Genomic DNA, 18,284 nt, shown 5'->3' with positions numbered 1-18,284 from the left:
ATACATGCAAGCAAATTTCTTCTTTGTTTATGCAAGAGATATGACAAAGTAATGTTCTTACATAAAACTAAGCAAGCTGAAATATTTAATATTTCTTTACCTGTGGGAAGCCCAGTTGGGATGAAGGAATGATGCAGGGATGTTGTTCTCGAGCTGAATGATAGTTAGCCTCAAAGTGGATATGGTAAGAACCTTGGACCCATGTACAGAGCCATTCCATTTGAACTCTCCGGCAGGAGTTAGACAAAACTTATGTGAGAGGTGCCGTCTCTTGTCATGGTCTTCTCTATGCTGGTGTTTGTTCAATGCGAACGAATTGGTGGCATACTGATTGTGATACACACGGTACTTCCCCTCTTGCCCCAACTTGAAATAATTGTTGAGGTTTCCTTTCATCACAACAACTTCTTTCTTGGCATTCAGCCGAGAGACTTCTCCTTGGGTGCTGACCACCAGAACCTAATTAAGTAAACATTTTTTTTTAATTAAATTCACCTATTTAAATAATTTTATTTCATTCCTATTTATAATGAACAACTCCTTAAGATGTCTTGGTACATTATTTATCTCCAGTGAACCACAAATATGATTACAGATTGCCTTTGGGAGTATTAGATTAAAAATTAGCCTATCCACCCATGTGATAAATACAACCTTCAGTAATAAATTAAGAACTGTAGCAAGGAAATTTTAACACACTTGATCAAAACCTGGGACAAAAATGCATGTAGGCAGTCTAGACACGTACAACAACCCATTCCACCACTGTCCTGAGCTCCTAAATGAAAGGAAGGGGCTCTCCTCTATTCTTTTATTGTTGTACCCATCAATAATTCAGAAGTTACCAGCAAAGTGAAAGAGGAAGATATAGAAAGTGAGATGGGGAAGGCAACCTTTGATGTGATAATACCAGCACCCCTGAATCTCTCAGGTACACTTACATCTGCCAATGCCAGTAGTCCCCATTTTGCTCAGAGAGGAACATTCACATAAACAGCATAATCCTGTTTTAGAAATCCTTAACACAAATACAAACCTCTCGGCCTTCTTTAAATAACTTATTTGCTTCATGTGCTGCAGCAGCGACCTGCTGGTTTTTCATCTGGCTCAGTTTACTATCCGGATTTCGTAGTCTGGTGACCATTCGCGTTGAACCAGGGGTACCTTTCCCTGTCCCTGGAGAATCACTTCTTTCACCATTCGATTTCTCTGCTGCGCCACCCACACAAAGAAGTTTTTAAACAAAGAAGCAAAAAATGAGACTGTGAATATGGAAGTCTGCTGATTAACATAAGAGAATTATGAAATTTAAGAATAAAAGTCACAACAAGACTAGCAAAGTTATTATTTTACCTGTCTCCTCTGAGGTCTGTGATCCTCTTTCACCATTTTCAGCATCTTCAGACATCTGCATGGAGTTCAGGTCACTGCTGTTGCTGTTTTCAAAGTTTGACTGCAGGGGCACAGTAGATGCACTAGCACTGGGAATCATCTCACCAGTTTCCTCTAAAAAAGAAAAACTTGATTTTTAGATTTTTTTTTTCTACATCCAGGCAAGCTTCTCTCTCCCCCTCTTTTTTACACATAATTCTCAAAAAAGTTGGATGAGCTACTGAAACTACTTCTCTTTGCTGGACTGGAGAGAAATACCTGTAAAATTGGTCTTCCATCCAAAGCACCGCATCCTTTAAAGGAGAAAGCATTTTTTAAAAATTTCCACAGATTAAACAGACACACTTAAGTAAACTGTGGCCTTAAAAGGAAGTTTAATAAAAGAAAGGGCAGAAATATAGCGCACGTGCGTGTTTTAAAACGTGCACTTGAACATCCCTCCACTGAAGCATTTAGTCCTGCCCCAAAAGAAACTCTTGAAATCCTTCCCTCCCTTGGCTTCTGTGATATTCTCCTTTCTTGGTTCCCTTTTACCTTTCTACCTATTCCTTCAAAAGACCCTTTTTAGCCTCCCAGCTTTCTGCAGAGGTCCGATAGACTGTATCTTTGGTGGTTCCCTTCTTGTTCCTCTTCACCTTAGTTCCTGATTGTCTCATCCACAAACAAATTCAACTACAAATCACCAGGATAGCAGTCCAGAGCTATCCATCTTTCCCAAATAAAATCTCAGCCTGTATCATCAACATCTCTTAACTGGATGTCTAGCCATCCCCTTAATCTCAATCCTCTATATCCTCACTTCCCAGCTATGTCTCTATTCTTCTTGAGAATCTCTCTTACATGTCTAAAACACAGTACTTCCCATCTATCCAGACAACTAAACTACTGTTGAGGCCTTTTACCACCACATCCTTGTTCTGATGGTCACAAATGCAATCTTGCTCTACTTGCACACACATATACAGAATGCTGCCATACAGAGCAGAGCATTCCTAGCTTATCACTTGGACCCTCACCCCTCTCTATGCATCCCTCCACTGGCTCTCCTTCTTCAACCGAGTTGCACAGCAGCTGTTTATTTTCACTTTCAAAGCCTCTCTTTATCATTTTTCATCCAGAATTGAAGTCAGCTCCCATATCACATGGACCTTATGATACCAACATCTACTGCCCGTATGTCAGATTTTCAAACACCACCTTGGGGCTACCTCTCATGCTGCCCTTTAAGTTTGGGAGGACCACTCTAAAAAACCACAAAACTATCCCATTAAATTTCAAATCCATCCTTAAAACACAAAAATACAGCTAAGCTGCTAATGATGCTGACCAATATTGTTTCATTCTTTCAATGTACATCCATCTGTCACCTTCTGTCTTCTATTTAGATCGCAGGGTCTGAAACTAGAACTGGACACATGTTGTACAGTGCTTACTAGCACAACGGATTTCCAGTTCAAGATTAGGGCTTCCAGCCATTACAGTAACATGAATAACATAACCAAATAATAAAAATTAGTGCTGTGCTAGTGCATGGAAATGAAAAAAATGACTAGTTTGTTTGCGTTATCCATAATGAGGAATAAAAAAACATCAATAGAAAACTGATACTTTCACTTCAATTTTAATAAACAGAGCTACTATTAGTAATGCAAATAAATATGTTTTTATTTTTTAAGCTGGCAGCTCCTCATAAAAGTAAATCTCTCAATCCACATTTTAAATTCACCATATCTAAATTAGCTACCACTGCTCAGCCGGGTCTTCATCATCTAGAATTAAATGCTAAGACAATGAATATATATTCTGACAGGATAAACTAAAGATTTTCAACATAAAAATGCCCATCCATATATACACTGAAAGAAAATTTGCTTTAGAGCATTCATACAAATTCTACACAGCCAAGGCGTTTTGGTACGAGCATGAGAGAGACTCCCGCTATGCATTATCCTTAACAATTGTTAAGGGTATTTTCTGACAGTTAATGGCAGAAATTCAGAGTTAATGGCAGCTGTGACCACCTGGTGTTTGGGGAAGAGAAAGAAGAGGCCCCCAACGTACACCCAAATGAGAAACCAAGGTCCAGAGTGGTATTCAACCGGAAGGAATATGGTTGGCACGGCAGCCCCAGTTCCTCGTACATGGGAATGATTGCCCGCCTTGTATATGCTCAGCAAGGCCCTTCCCTCTTGAATGAAGAGCCCTGAAGCATGTCTGTCAGCTAGTAAAGTATGAGGGGAGAGCTGGAGGCTGGAGGTACCTGCTTAAGTAGAATAAAGAGAAACCCATATTCCAAAGTGACACATCTGTATAAAAAATAGTTGTTTAAACAACTAGGTAAATGCAGAAATATTTCAGAGTCATTCTAAACACCTTTGCACTTTCCCCATCACTTTCTGTAATATTCTTTATTTCCTTTTCAAGTTAAAATGCATTCAATAGGTGACTTGTAAATGGTTGGTCTAAAAACCTTAAATTTCATGATTTTGTCCCAAGAATACGCATATTTTCCCCTGCTGGGGATGCATGTAAAACTGCTAATACAACTAGGAAACAACCTGCTAAAATAAACAAGTAAAACTGGAGGAGAATATGGTAATTTAGGCCAGAAGACCTGAATATAGTAAAATCACACAATAAATTAAATAACCAACCTGAAAGCATTATACTGTGCATCAAAGACATTTTGCTTTTGAAGCACAATGCAATTATTTCCCAGTTACAAAGTTTTGAGAACAACATTCAAGTTCAGGATACTGGGTCTGCTTTTTATTAAAGCTACGATAGTCTATCTGTAATACTGACAAGTGAAAAATGCAACTTCTGCAATTTTACATTTAATATAAGCTAATTTAAATACATTTCTTTGATGCTAATATGGTTATATGACCAAATCTACAACATATTTAACACTTTAAAATATAGGTATGGATTCAATGTACCAAATGTGCATTCTAAAATTAAAGTTGAAACATGCTATTGCTTTAAAAGTCATTGAATAAAGCAAAGCTTAAAATATAAAGCTATGAGAGCTATCCTATATAAAAGTTATCAAGTTGTATTTTATGGATTTTGGGGGTCACCCAAGAATTTTCTCCAGGCAATCTAATAAACCCATTTGAATGAATGCAAGCACCGATTTCTCACTTGTTAGTAGTTTATACAGTACACAACAGGTTTAGTTATTTAACAGCCATTAACAAACAAGAACTTGAAATACGGTTTTGTTGGATGTTAAACACCATTATGGTTTGCAATGTGAAGAAAAAAAATGTTAGAAGAGAATATGCAGAAAACAGGAACACAAAGAAGCTCAGCCGTAACAATTGTTGGAAGATGTGGAAGCAAATGCTAATGACAGGAAGGGGCTCTATACCCTGCACTAATTGCAAGGAAATTAACCTTGAAATGTTAGATGACAACGTAGCAGTAAAGGATGGCACTGCAAGCAAACAGCATGAGTGAACATACACTGTAAATGGTTTTAGTTGACAAACCAGAATTTAAGGAATATTAAGATTCCCCAAATTACAGAGGCATTGCTATTGTGCCCTCTGTACCTGAGAGATCCTGGGGGAGCTCTGATGCCACCTTCTTCTCTGCCACATTGTTGCTATCAGAGGTTTCTGACTGACACCCCATTGTGTTCTTCCCTTCAGAGGAACTAGTCTCTCCTGCAGGATTTGTGGTGTTGCCATCAGTGCTTGAAGTCACAGAGATACTTTTATCCCCAACGACTGTTGGCTCTATAGTAAAATGCACAACAAAAAATGTAACAGTATTCTAAAGACTGGCTTAGAATATCATGTGGCTTTACTCATGCTAAAAAGCATGTCGCGTCAAAATATAGCTAGTTCATCTCCGCTGTAATGATAGCAGTCTCTCGGGATGAAGGAAGGCAAACAGGCCAAAACCTACTAATTCTAATTAAAAGTAGCGTTAGAAGTCAGTCTTCTGATACTGGTGGATATGGGCTCCAGAACTTAAATGCAGACATCTCAGAGCTAAAACGGGCTTATTTTGTAAAACAGCAGTAAAGAAATGTAGTATTTATTAATTCTCTGAAAAGTGAACAAGTACAGTGAGGAAAAGCTAATAATTAAGCCGCAAATTAGCAGTCTCTTTACAAGTAATTAAAAAAAAATCCTGGTAAGTGTTCTTAGAAGGATCTTTTTTTTTTTAAACATTAATATAACAAATTCATATAAAATGTTGCCTTTCTTAAAGGAAAAATGTAATTGCTAAACCAATGCTGGATTCTTTACCTTCTGCTTTTCCTTTTTCTGAATCTTGTTCAGATGACGTTTCCTCCGTTTTGTCCTCTAGTTGGTCTGCAGATTCCTCCTTGTTTTTTTCCAGATCTGTTTGGCCACTGTTTTCAACCTCATTTTTGGCCTTCTCTGTTTCATCAGTTACTGAATTTTTATCTTCCACTATTTCTCCTCTCTTAATTCTCAGAGCATCCAAAATTTCATCTAGAGTAATAACAATTGACATGCAGACAACAAGTATCAAAAGACCCTTTACAAAACCCATAAGTTTAAAATGATAAGTCATGAAACATGAAAGCCATCTTCATTTTAAAGGACAAAAGCTAGGCACTTGGAAATAAAAGCACACTAAAATCTAGCTTTCCACCTTATTTTTCTGTTTTCAAACCACAGCCATTTTGAAAGCCTTCCTTCTTGATGTCTTAGAATGAAGTATTGTGCACAAAAACACACCCAAACCCACTTCCATTTTAATCTTTGGTTATTTTAAGCTTGATGTCTGATGCAGACATCAGTGGAAACAAAGTTCAGATGTTAAAGGAGCTGACTCAGCCCTTTTGTTCCAAGACAAATTAATTTAATTTAATTCATTTTTGTGGTGTGGGGAGCTGCACTAGTATTAAAAATTCTTTTTTTGGCGGGGGTAAAATTAGGTGTTCACAAGAATTTTCAGAAAAATTAGTGAATAATCTTCATGCAATTTGGAAATAGACCAGAGTTTTTGGACTGCTGGCTAGAATAGAAAACAAATCTCTCTCCAATAATTTAACTCATTGTTTTAATTTGAGTGTAAAGCGGAGAGAAGTATTTACAGAATCAGATTTACCTCCAAAGAGGCCTCTTCAGGCTATTTTTACATTACTTACACTGCTAATATAAATAAATTGAGCTGGCGCAGAAATTTTTGACCAAGTGCTTTTAGCTGGAGAATCCAGTTATGGTGAATCAGCAACGTGTTCATTTCTACCCCCACTCCCAAAAAACCACAAGGAAGGTTTCTCTCAGTGTCTTTTATGAACACCTTTTCATTTCATTTACATGAAGAATAAAAATTTGGAAAGTGTCAAAGTTCACACAAAATGCAATTCTTGCTTCTCAGCCAGCCGTCACGAAGTTCTCTGAGCTCTCTGCTGCTGAAATATTGACTGATTATAAACTTGGAGCTGTCTGGGCTCTCCCCTCCCTCCTCTGGCTTTTGCTGGCTGCCCCACCTCCAGGGGCAAGACAGTGCGGTGCGGCACAGCAGGGAGAGTGGAGAGTAAGCCTAGGGCCATGGCACAGGGAGTCAGACAGCCCGGCTATCACTGAAGGGCACTCAAAGATGCCCTTCATTTGTCAACATTCTCATCCAGCCAAGACCTTTTCCACATGTCCTCTCATTCTAACTCCAATCCCACCTTGGCTTCCAGCAAAGTACCAATGATTTTATATGAATTGTGAAGTATGCATTTTTTTATTTTTGTCATCTCATATTCCCAGATCATTGTTTGCAGCTGCTTTGCTTACAACATACAATGACATTTTTCTAGACTTCAAAATGTTAGTAATCAGATGCTACAGCTAATGAAACTCCTTACATCAACATATATAGTTTGAAACACTCAGTTAAAACCCTAACATTCAATTTGGCTGAAGCGACTTTGATGTGTTTTGTCTCTTAGAAAGAATAAAAGGTTTAAAAGGAAAAAAAATCCATGTGCTGTAGAATTAATTCCTTCACCAAGGTGACCTGAAAGGGGAATCTACACACTAAGTACACAAATCATGAGCTTCACCAGGCAACATGTGCAAAGCAGGATCCAGACATAGCTTCTATACAAATCAAGACGTCTTTTTTGGGGTGAGTTTCCCCTACTTGTTTTCTCTGCTTAGAAGTTCCCTAAATTTTGTACTTCATTAAAGCAATCCAAAAAAGTCAGATTATACTAAATGACAAGTCGCACTGACTTACAGAATTAGGTCTCTCTTATCAGAACAAAAATGTATTGTGCTTATTTCTACTCTTAATCCACATTCTTAACATACACATAAAGCATATTTTTTTCATTTAATACTAGCAGCAACTTTATTTAATTACACTTAAGACATTAGTTTATCCAGTAGCACTTAATATTTGCTTTATATCGAACTGCTGGTTAGAAATTCTGACAAGTAACATTAATTTACAGCTCAGCAGCCAAGAAGAACACTGATGGCACTGGGCAACTGCAATAATAGGCTCAGACTTGAAATTTTAACCAAAAAAAAGATCTACAGAGAAGTGAAGTATTATTAAAAATGTCAAAGCTGAACAACATTGTTAACTTACACTGACTGTCATATTTATCCTTATTAATGGCTGATGGGAAAAACTGTCCTATTTCCTGGTAATTAGCAGGGATCCTTGTTTTCTCTGATGTAGAAAAATCCTCAATTTTCGGTTACAAACAAGTTACACACATCCACATTTTTTCACAATTAAAATGAAACAACACTATCTATATATTAGTGGTGTTTCATTTAAATCCTGGAAAATGTGGATTTGGGGTTCCTTTTTTTTTTTTTTATTAAACCAAAAAAATTGAGGATTTTTTTTTTTTAAAATCAGAGAAAACCAGGATTCCTGCTAATTAGGAAGACCACTTTATACATATGGATATATCACACAGTATGCAAACAGAAGTTTAATGTAACTAAAATTAAACAAGTTTTGTAGGCAATTCAGATATTATTTGCAGTCAATTCCCTTTCTTTCTCCTCTATAAAATATCACTTTCAGAGTTAACATAAAAGGACAGTTACATTTTAGGCCATTACCAATAATAAGAAGTGGCTTGTCTCCACTTAATTTTTGGTAATAGACACTGCCTTTATCCAATGTATCTGTCTTAAATGCCTAAATGTCACATTACATCAAAGGCAACGGACATGCAACCTTTACCAAGCAGGAAGCACGTTTGCATAATGCATCTCGTACTTCTTATAAACCGGAAACAGATCACTATTTTAAAGTCAAATCATATGACAACTTTTAACATTCATTCTCGCTGAGGGCAGAGGGGATATTCTTACCATTTGCTGCAGCCAGGAAAGATTTGTTGTTACCCCGTGCTTTGTTAGTAAGATCTTCTGTAATATCCATATGCCGATGAACTTCCTCACGCATTTCTTCCAGAGTTTTGCAAAGGTCAGCTTCCCAGTAATCTTTATCTAGGCATTCAATTAACTCTGCTAGCTGGACCTTTGTGCTATAGTACCAGATTCTCTTGTCCTTCTCATTGTCCGAATCTTCCTCTCTGCAATAACAATTTAAAAAAAAGCTTTTAGATACATGCAGAAAAGAGAGACCACTTATCCCATCCCAGACTTTTTGAAGAAAATATTAAGTAAGAAAACCTAAATAAGGAGGAATTGTTAACACTTGTAGTTTACTTTGGGCTACCCAAGTTCAGCACACAAGTGACTCTTTTCACCTCCAAATGTCCGTTTCCTCTCAACCTTGTGTGTCCCCCCTCCTCAAAAAGCCGCACTGTCATGACCACTTTCCCAGAAATAATTTCCTCATATTTGATTCGTTTAGGTTGGATACAGGATTTGTTCAATTTATTCGCAAATCATCACAATGTTAAATGCCCTGCTCCATCCAGCTCTCCTAGACAGGATGCATTATTTTGTTCAATATAATTTGATATACCAGTGTCAGGAAACGTGAGGATGGGGGACACCATAACCACAAGACATTCTGTATTACCATACGTATAGTGTACACTTGTACACAAGAGCACAAGAATAATGGAGAGGCAAGCTCCACTTAGCTCTCGAGCATCTGGAGGCTGTGGCAGTCCAACGGTTTTCTCCTCTCCACCTAAGGCTGCCCAGCAAACTTTCAACCAAACCAAATCCATAATGGGAAACTTGCTGGATTTTTCTCACCAACTCCCCCTCCCTGTGGGCTTTTCACAAGAAAGCGGGTAACCCAGCTTCATTAATTCAGGAATACAGAATCCTTGCAGTGATTGATGATCATCTATATTCAAGGGCACATTCTATTTTAGGAATATAAAAGTGAGCCAGATGGTCAGCAAATTCAAATATATTTGGGACAGAAATCCAAATTTCGTTTAAGCTGTATAATTATGAGGGGACTGGAAGTTGCTTCAATATTACTTTAATATTAAACTAATGCTTTTCTAAATGTTATTTCAAAATGTGTTTTTGATCTTGACAAAAAACCTGGCATTTTGCAAACTTGCCATTAGAAAGGACTTGCAAAAAGCAACTGAGAGTCTGGTTAACCAATTTACTCCTCTTATCTTTCTTCTATCATTTGAGAGTAATAGCTTAACATATTTTAGTTTATTTTGAGAGGTTTCCAAGAAGTTGCTTATTTAAGAAAAAATTGCAGACTGTTCACATGTACCACATGTCAGAGGTATTCATTCAAAAAAAAAGTTTTTATGTTGTCAGCCCTTTGCTTTTGGTCATCTCTGTGGAGTAATCCAATGCTTAGCCTCAACTGTATGTTTTTCTAGTTTAAGCCCATATTTCATCTAAACCAAGAAAATGGATCTGCTCATGATAGGATCTGAAGCCGTTAAAATAAAGAGACTGGGAGCACAGAGGAGTGGAAATGGAAAAAAGTACATGGGGGAAGATACAGTATTTACATAGCAAGGAAAGAGAAAGTTAGAATGGGGTACAGAATGGAAAGAAAAAACTGGCAGAAGAATAAGAGGAAGGGGAAGTGAACACATGCTTGCTGCATTGTATTTCTTTATTGCTCTTTTGTTGGATTTCCTTGGCAGACAGCCCGCTGCAATGATAAGAGTGGGAAGGGATGGCAGAGCTGGTGTAGGGTCTAGACAGTCAGGTTACTGCTTACTAACATCATTTGTTAAGTGTATAATTGTTGATAAGACCATCTTTTAATGGCATAACTATTTATCAACAGGCAGGTTTGTTTGCCATGCTGAGCTCCTGCTTTAGCTATAAAGCACACAAGAATCTTCATCTAGCAGATTTCTCTTTATCTACCTGACCCATAATGCCACCCAGCTAGTCATCTGCTGCTGTGTGGACCATGTACTTATTTAATATAAATGCCTTCAAAGGCTGGCTTCCTTCCCTCCTCCCCATCTCACTTCTTCCCACCATGCTGTAGCAAGGTTCCTTTAAAAATGTCACACCAAGGTATGAAATAACAGCTTAAATCCTAATTTTTTCTTTCCATTCCAAGAACGAATATCCATCTAAGGTGCTCAATACCCATCTAAGAAGTCTGCTGTGTTATGGACTAAGACCTCAACAAAACCAGGAACCATATGAAAATAAAAAGGTGCTAAATCACAAAGGGGTAAGAGTTGATGGGGGTGGCCTAGGAGTCACTTTTTAGATACACTCAAACTCTAAGCAAGTGCTTTTCAATTGGGGAGCAATGGGACTCCGAAGTGTGCTCCTCTGAAGGTACATCTCCCTTGCACGGGGAAAAGGAGCAGCTACCGGCATCCACAGAGGGTGCTGCTTAATTTAGAAAGTTACGGAAAGGTGCCTCAAAAGGTTGAAAGCCACTGTTCTAATCACTCCGCTGTTTGGATCATGTATGCGCAATAACAAAATAACAGGGCTGGAATATCTGTGCGTTTTGTCCCCCCGCATGCCACCCACTACCTTTACAGAGATTCTACAGGCATACGTAGCATTTCCTTTGGAGAAAGGGCTCATGATGAGAAGGTTGTCCAGCCAGCTGGAAACTAGCACAGCACAGCTAGAAGTGCCATCTGGCTACTCTAAGTATTAAGCACTGCATGAGTGAGGTTATCTTCCATGTTGCAGGGGTGCAGGTTGTAGCCATGTTGGTTTAAGGACATAAGCAGACAAGGTTCTTTGGGTAAATGCGATATCATTTCTTAGACCAACTTGGTCTAAGAAATGATATCGCGTTTACCCAAAGAACCTTGTCTGCCATTAGTGAGGTTAAGAATTACTTTGAAAACTAGGGCAGATTGAGAGGTCCTGGCAATCCACAGGCTGGCAATGCCAGGAGGGTCCTGCTTATAGCCGTAAGGGAGGCCCATGTGCCAGAAACTAGTTAGAAGAGCAGGAATATCTGCTACCTCCTTTAGCCTCCTGAGATGACAGGAATGACTCAGAGGATCTACTGGTAGATTTTAAAGATTAGATTTCCAAAAGTGATAGAATTTGAGAAAACAGACACAGCACGGCTACTAATTTTCAGTACAGTATTACTGAAGATTATTCCACCTGGAGGGATGTGCGCAGTGGAGTTCCCCAGGGCTCGGTCCTCGGGCCATACTATTCAATTTCTTTACTAGCGACTTGGATGAGGGGATGAAAAGCACCTTGTTCACATTCGCTGATGACACCAAGATTTGGGGCGAGGTGGGTGTGCTAGAAGGGAGCGACAGGATTCAACTGGACCTGGACAGGTTACAGGGGTGGGTGAATGTGAATAGGATGGGATTCAATACTGACAAGTGCGGGGTGCTGGGGAACAGGCTGGGGAACTCCCTTCTTGAAAGCACAGTAGCAGAAAGAGATCTTGGAGTCATTATCGATTCTAAAATGAACATGAGCCACCAATGTGAGGACCCGGTTAGCAAGGCTAACCGCACCTTGTCATGCATCCACAGATACGTCACGAGCAGGTCCTAGGAGGTGATCCTCCCCCTCTATGCGACACTGGTCAGGCTGCAGTTGGGAGTACTGCATCCAGTTCTGGGCGCCGCACTTCAGGAGGGATGAGGCCAGCATGGAGAGGGTCCAGAGGAGGGCCACTCGCATGATCAGGAGCAGGGCAGACCCTATGAGGAGAGGCTATGGGACCTGAACCTGTTCAGCTTTCACAAGAGAAGGCTGAGAAGGGATCTAGTGGCCATCTATAAACTTACCAGGGGGGACCAGAGGAGAATGGGTGAGACCCCATTCCCCCGAGCACCTCTCAGAGCAACAAGGAATAACGGCCACAAGTTGACTGAGAGTAGGTTCAGGCTAGACATCAAGGAAGCACTACTTTCCAGTCAGGACAGCTAGGATCTGGAACCAACTTCCAAGGGAAGTAGTGCTGGCTCCTACCTTAGGGGTCTTTAAAAGGAGGCTTGATAGCTACCTAGTTGGGGTCATACGAGCTTAAACTTACCAGGGGTCATATGAGCCCACTATTCATTCCTGCCCAGGGCAGGGGGTTGGACTTGATGATCTGCTCAGGTCCCCTCCGACCCTACATCTATGAATCTATGAAGCATAAAGATGTCTAGAAATACACACCTATACAAGCAGAGACTGCAGGTTTAGCAAGCTTTCTATTTAGAGAGACATGAAAAATAAGAGCAGTTTATTTAAGCAGCAGGAGAAAACAAATCATTTTAGATACATTACCCTCATGTCTGAAAAGAACAAAAGAAAAGAGCAAAGAAAAAGAAGTTGGAATAACTTCCTTTGATAACCACAAGAGCTGGATAGTCTCAGCAAGACCAGCTTGTGTTTTATTACAATTATCAAAACAAGAGCCAAAATTAACACAACTTTACTAGCCCAGTACCTAGCCCTTTGGATTTGTAAGACTATCTCAAATTTTCTGATTTGTCAAATGACATTCTTTCCCCAAAAGAATTCGTGTATCCAACGAGCATCCAACAATCCGGCACGCCCCTGTCCCTTTGGATGAAGGCCTTGGTAAATGAGGTAGCCAATTCTGACTCAAAGAGCTTTAATAAGCAAAACCTTGACATCTATTTATGGGGTAAAATATGCACAGTTTGTTTTCAATTTGGCTTTCAGTTCTGTATTTATTCACTAAAATCTCATGGAGTTAGTTTTTGTGGTATCAACACACTGAAAAATACCATCTATGGGTGAGAAAAGCATAAATCCCATTTGGAAGAATTGAGAGAGATGAATTGTGGAAGAAACAACTCTAACAGGCAAAGGCCTCCTGCAAACAAGCAGTACAACTGCAGGAAGACTCCCCACTCGTACAGGGAGAACTCTGAAGTCTGTAAGCTTCGACACACCTACAACATACACCCTGGAGACCAGGTGCTGCCTACAGGATGCATCTTGTGTAAACCCTTAGCTTTCACTAGGTTTCCTGCTTTCATGGTTTGCAGAGAAAATCTATCAAATGTAACCTGATGTAGCGATGTCTACCCAAATCAGCAAACAGCCTGAAACAATGACTGGGGGGACTGATTTCCCTCTCCACTATTAATCTGATGGAATTAAGATTTGCACAAGGCAGGAAGTAACAAGGATAAGAGAAAGCCTACTTTCCCTATCTTTGTGAAACAGCGAAAGGGTGGAAAAGAAAGAGAAGCAAAAGGCAGACAGAAGTGGGTTTCACAAGAGCAGGTTTTCCTCAGACACTAATGTGACAATAAGGCCTATTCCAGTTGGTAGAGCAAAAAAAGATGCTAAAATATCCCCTAAAACAAATGGGTTAGAGTACACATGCTCAACCCCCAGCCTGTAGAGCTGTGTCATTCAGCCTACAGGGTTTGCCAAGGGTCCAAAAATTTGGCAGGAAGGTAGCAGTGGTGGCAACTGTCATTTCTTTACTGCCATATATCGAGGCTGGTGGAAAGCCCTATGGGCTGGACAATATCCTAGATCAATGTACAGAGGCAGTGTATGGCCCCGATCTGATGGCGTGGGGTTGAGGGAGGTAGGATGGGGCCCAATCTGGCTAACTGACTGGCCCCACACCACTCATCTGGCCCGCTGCACCAAACAGCTGAGCACCACTAGCTTAAAAGCATGATGATGGATGATAGCAACATTTCCAACACTGATTAAAAAATAAGTACTAAAGCATTCAAAGCAAGGAATGGATTATACTTCTGGAACCAAAAGGTGATACTGGGTAGACTAGAGGGCTTTTAGCTTTCTGTTTCCCTGGATACAGAGCTGGTTATTACCAGATATTTGTGCAAATTTTATTTAGATCTATCAGTTGTTTTTGATCTGGCTGCCCATAAGATGACATAGATGAGTTGAATAAGAGCTATTCTCAAGAGTTTCACACATTTCCAGAGCATAACATTTGGCAGTCTCCCTTTTCCCCAAGGGGTTTGGCCTGGTCCAAACTCTCCCAGAGAATATTAAAAAATATTAAGGTTTTCAAAGAAGTATGGACTGCTGGAACTTTAGTATGTTAATGATTCAATTCTGCATTTATCTTTGTGGACCTGGTTTGTTAGGGTGGGTCACTTAATCACTGGTTAGTCAAAGAACAGTGGAGCTGAACTGGTCTCAGTGGTGGCAGGGGACACAACAAGGAGCAATGGGCTCCAGCTGCAGCAAGGGAAGTTAAGTTCGATATGAGGAAACACTCTCTCGCTAGGAGGGTAGTAAAGCACTGGAACAGTTACCCAGAGAGGTGGCGGACTCTCCATCCTTGGAGGTTTAGGAACCTGCTTGACAAAGCTTTGGCTGGGATGATCTAGCTGGGGATGGTCCTGCTTCGAGCAGGGGGCTGGACTAGAGGACCTTCTGACGTGCCTCGAATTAAAGCACCTCGTGTATCAGCATGCCCATACTTCAAAATGGTGTTGGGTCCACCACTTCCTCAAACTCAAAGAACAGGCTTTATCTAAAGCACCCCTAACACCATTTTGAAGTGTGGGGATGCTGATGCACGAGGCGTGATAATTACCTGTTCATGAACAGGCACCCTAATTTCCTATGATTCAATGATTCTAACAGGCCACTGGTGCTAAAACAGCTAAGATCCAATTTATGTTGGAACTGCTCAGTAGGATAGTTTACAGGCAGTGGGCTGCATCTAAGGAGCTGATGTCAAATAACAGCCTGTAACTAAGCCTCACCAGGAAGAGGCAGCTTATTCCTAATCTTACCTGCTATTCTATTGTGAATAAACAAGTGTTCATTTCCCCTTCAATTCTAGAGTTGCTCCTCAGCACCCCATTGAACTCATGCATGGTTTGACACTGAAGGAAGCAAAACAGACCCCTGCCTTTGTGTTGGGCTTCCTTTGTCCCAAATCTGAACACTGAGATACCTGGTGAAGGAGCAGACAAAGCTCTCCTGCCCCATAGCTCCAGTTAACAGCACCAGCCATCCCCTACCACCTCCTATTGGTCTACAACACAAAAAAATGACCACAAATCCATCCTTTGATCAAAGGAATTCCCCTTCAGATACAAGATGAAATTGGCATTTGTCCAAAAAAAGGAGATTGCAGGAAAACAAGCTTGATATTTAATTACGCAGCTCTTCTGATACTTGACTACCAACACCTGGATAATTCTACAGATATGAACAGCAGCTGCTCAGTATGACACGTTTGAACAGATGGTAATAGGAAATCTGGATGTGGCACATTCTCTGACTGTAGGAAAGGCCTTCATTATGTAAACACTAGCTACAAGAGATCAGATCAGTAGTGATCCGTTCTGACTGAGAAGCGCAGGCAGAATTCGTGGCTCAAGTCATCTGAAATATGAAGAACACCCTCCTCAAGATGGATGAAGTACGGATTACACTGTGGTGCCCTCCTGTATCATAACCATAACCAGATTCAGCTTACACAGATGCAACACTTAGAAAAAATTAACAGGAAGATTTTTACCATCATGAAATTGAAGCTGAAGAACTTCTTGGCTGTTTGAACAACGACTTCTAAGAAATAAATTTTGCCAATTTATATGATACTGTCAGCTATTTGTTGCAATCCTGAAGGCTACGAGACCTTAAGATGCAAAGAATAAGGGTTTTGAATCCCCCTGCCTCATTAACTGGGTTTTAATCATAGAAAGTTATGGTGGGACGGGACCTCAGGAAGTCACAGCTAATCCAACCCCCTGCTCAAAGCAGGACCAGCCCAACTAGATCATCTCAGCCGAAGCTTTGTCTAGCAAGGTCTTGAAACCCTCCAAGGATGGAGCTTCCACCACACCTCTGGGTAACCTGTTCCAGTATTTTACTACCCTCCTAGTGAGAAAATTCTTCCTAATATTTAACCTAAACTTCCCGTGCTGTAACTTGAGAGTGCTGCTCCTTGTTCTGTCATTTGCCACCACTGAGAACAGTCCACCTCCATCCAGGTTTTCTGGAAACCTGTTCCCATGCAAGAAAGACAGAGGTCTGGACTTTCTGTTAACAGAGGGGGAGAGATCCCTATCAGTCATATAAATTGTTTAAACCCAGATGAATGCACTTGGTAAGTCACTACTGTCCAGAGTGACTGGGACAGGTACGGGACGGGTAAAAAGGGATAAATTCAAACTGACATAGGAATTGGGTCTATAACTGCTGCCTATTTCAGGTACATCTGGGGCAAAAGTAGCCTGCTCTAGCAATGAGTGAAGACATGTAAGTATCTTTTTTTCATCTCTGACCTGGTCACTGTCTTGAAGCCAAGGGGAACCTTGTACAGTAAAGCTAGCAAGAGAAGATGAATGTGGGTTGCTGTTAAACCTGAAACTGCTTTAGCAAACAAATCGCTCCAACATTTTCCAAATGATCTGCTGGTAGCGTGCGTGTGTGTGTGCGTGTGTGTGTGTTGGGGGGGTGTTTAAAATATATAGAGCTGAGGCCTCCAATCTGTTGGAACCTCAACACTACCAGCAACTGAAGCAGAACATACCAAGTCAAGAGGAATCATCCTGGATTCCTTAATTTCCCGTCCTAAGGCTGCCTCTGTCAGAACTGGTGGTGGAGTGCAGGGCCACGGTGCAGACATCTGTGTGTGAAGCAGAACTTCCTTAAGTCTATACCCTCTAGCACAGCACAACAGGAGCTTGCTCAGTCCTCCAGCACCCCAGGGCTCTGCTCCCCATCCACCAAAGGTGGGGGGGAGAAAAGGGGAGCAGGAAGGACAATCAACGAGCAATGCCCTATGAATGTGGCTGTCCCTGGAAACCTCCAGAAATGAGAGGCTGAGGGGCAAGGAATTAATGCTCTCCAGTCCCTCGGCTACAGAGCACCACTGCAACATGCTCTTATAGCTATTTTGAAGTGCTTGGGAAGGGGGTACATATCTGCACGACACTGGCATGGTCCAAATTCATATTTGTCCAAGTCGTAGGAATGCAAGAGGATGTCAAGCTCCTGCCTGGAAGTTTCAGTCTAGATTTACAAAAACAGTCCAGAGGAACTTCTGCTTGTTTCAAACGTGGCTGGGGTACCAAAAACATGCCACCAGCCCACTGACAACTGGCTAAATAGGGAAAGTCACAAGAGGAATCACATATTTTTGATTCTTTTCAAGTATGGAACGTCCGAAACCCCACAAATGAGATAAAAGAACAGTGCATGCCCAATTAGGAAAACACAATGGCACAATGAAAGAAAGCAATAGCAAGTGCCAGTTTGAAAAAAAACACAAGTGGGGCTTGTTGAGGATTTCTTCAATGTCAGTCTGTTCATAAAATAACCATTGATGAAAGAGCTGTACTATTTTACTTTCAGCTATGCAGATCAAGAATTCCCCCTCATTTATGCTGGCTGCAACCACACGGCAGTCCAGAAACCACGTGGTGTTTCTACTCCATACTAGTCTTGTGCTTTCATTTTAAGAAGTTGTACTTCACTAAATATGTTTATTTCTGCTGCTCCTGGTCTATTTTATAAGTGAATGAAGCTGAATTATAGAGTGATTGACAG

The 18,284-nt window shown here is 40.6% G+C and overlaps 1 protein-coding gene across 4 annotated transcripts in view; it reads right to left on the bottom strand.

Moving 5' to 3' along the window:
• Positions 1 to 18,284, bottom strand: part of BPTF (bromodomain PHD finger transcription factor) — a 75,922-nt gene that overhangs the window by 37,747 nt on the left and 19,891 nt on the right. The window contains exons 3-10 of one of the 4 annotated variants that reach the window (XM_025196277.1): positions 8,715 to 8,938; positions 5,658 to 5,867; positions 4,953 to 5,138; positions 3,454 to 3,652; positions 1,651 to 1,685; positions 1,354 to 1,506; positions 1,037 to 1,212; positions 101 to 459 (exon numbers count right to left, since the gene is read on the bottom strand). In XM_025196277.1, the coding sequence (XP_025052062.1) occupies positions 101 to 459; positions 1,037 to 1,212; positions 1,354 to 1,506; positions 1,651 to 1,685; positions 3,454 to 3,652; positions 4,953 to 5,138; positions 5,658 to 5,867; positions 8,715 to 8,938 (1,542 nt within the window). Of the gene's footprint in view, positions 1 to 100; positions 460 to 1,036; positions 1,213 to 1,353; positions 1,507 to 1,650; positions 1,686 to 2,719; positions 3,347 to 3,453; positions 3,653 to 4,952; positions 5,139 to 5,657; positions 5,868 to 8,714; positions 8,939 to 18,284 lie in introns of those variants that run through there. The other 3 variants (XM_025196276.1, XM_025196279.1, XM_025196278.1) reach the window with 3 other exon arrangements.

This window comes from Alligator sinensis, unplaced genomic scaffold (genome assembly GCF_000455745.1).
Source record: "Alligator sinensis unplaced genomic scaffold, ASM45574v1 scaffold282_2, whole genome shotgun sequence".
In the NCBI taxonomy this organism is placed as follows: Eukaryota; Metazoa; Chordata; order Crocodylia; family Alligatoridae; genus Alligator; species Alligator sinensis.
This window is presented reverse-complemented; position numbering and strand designations above follow the sequence as displayed.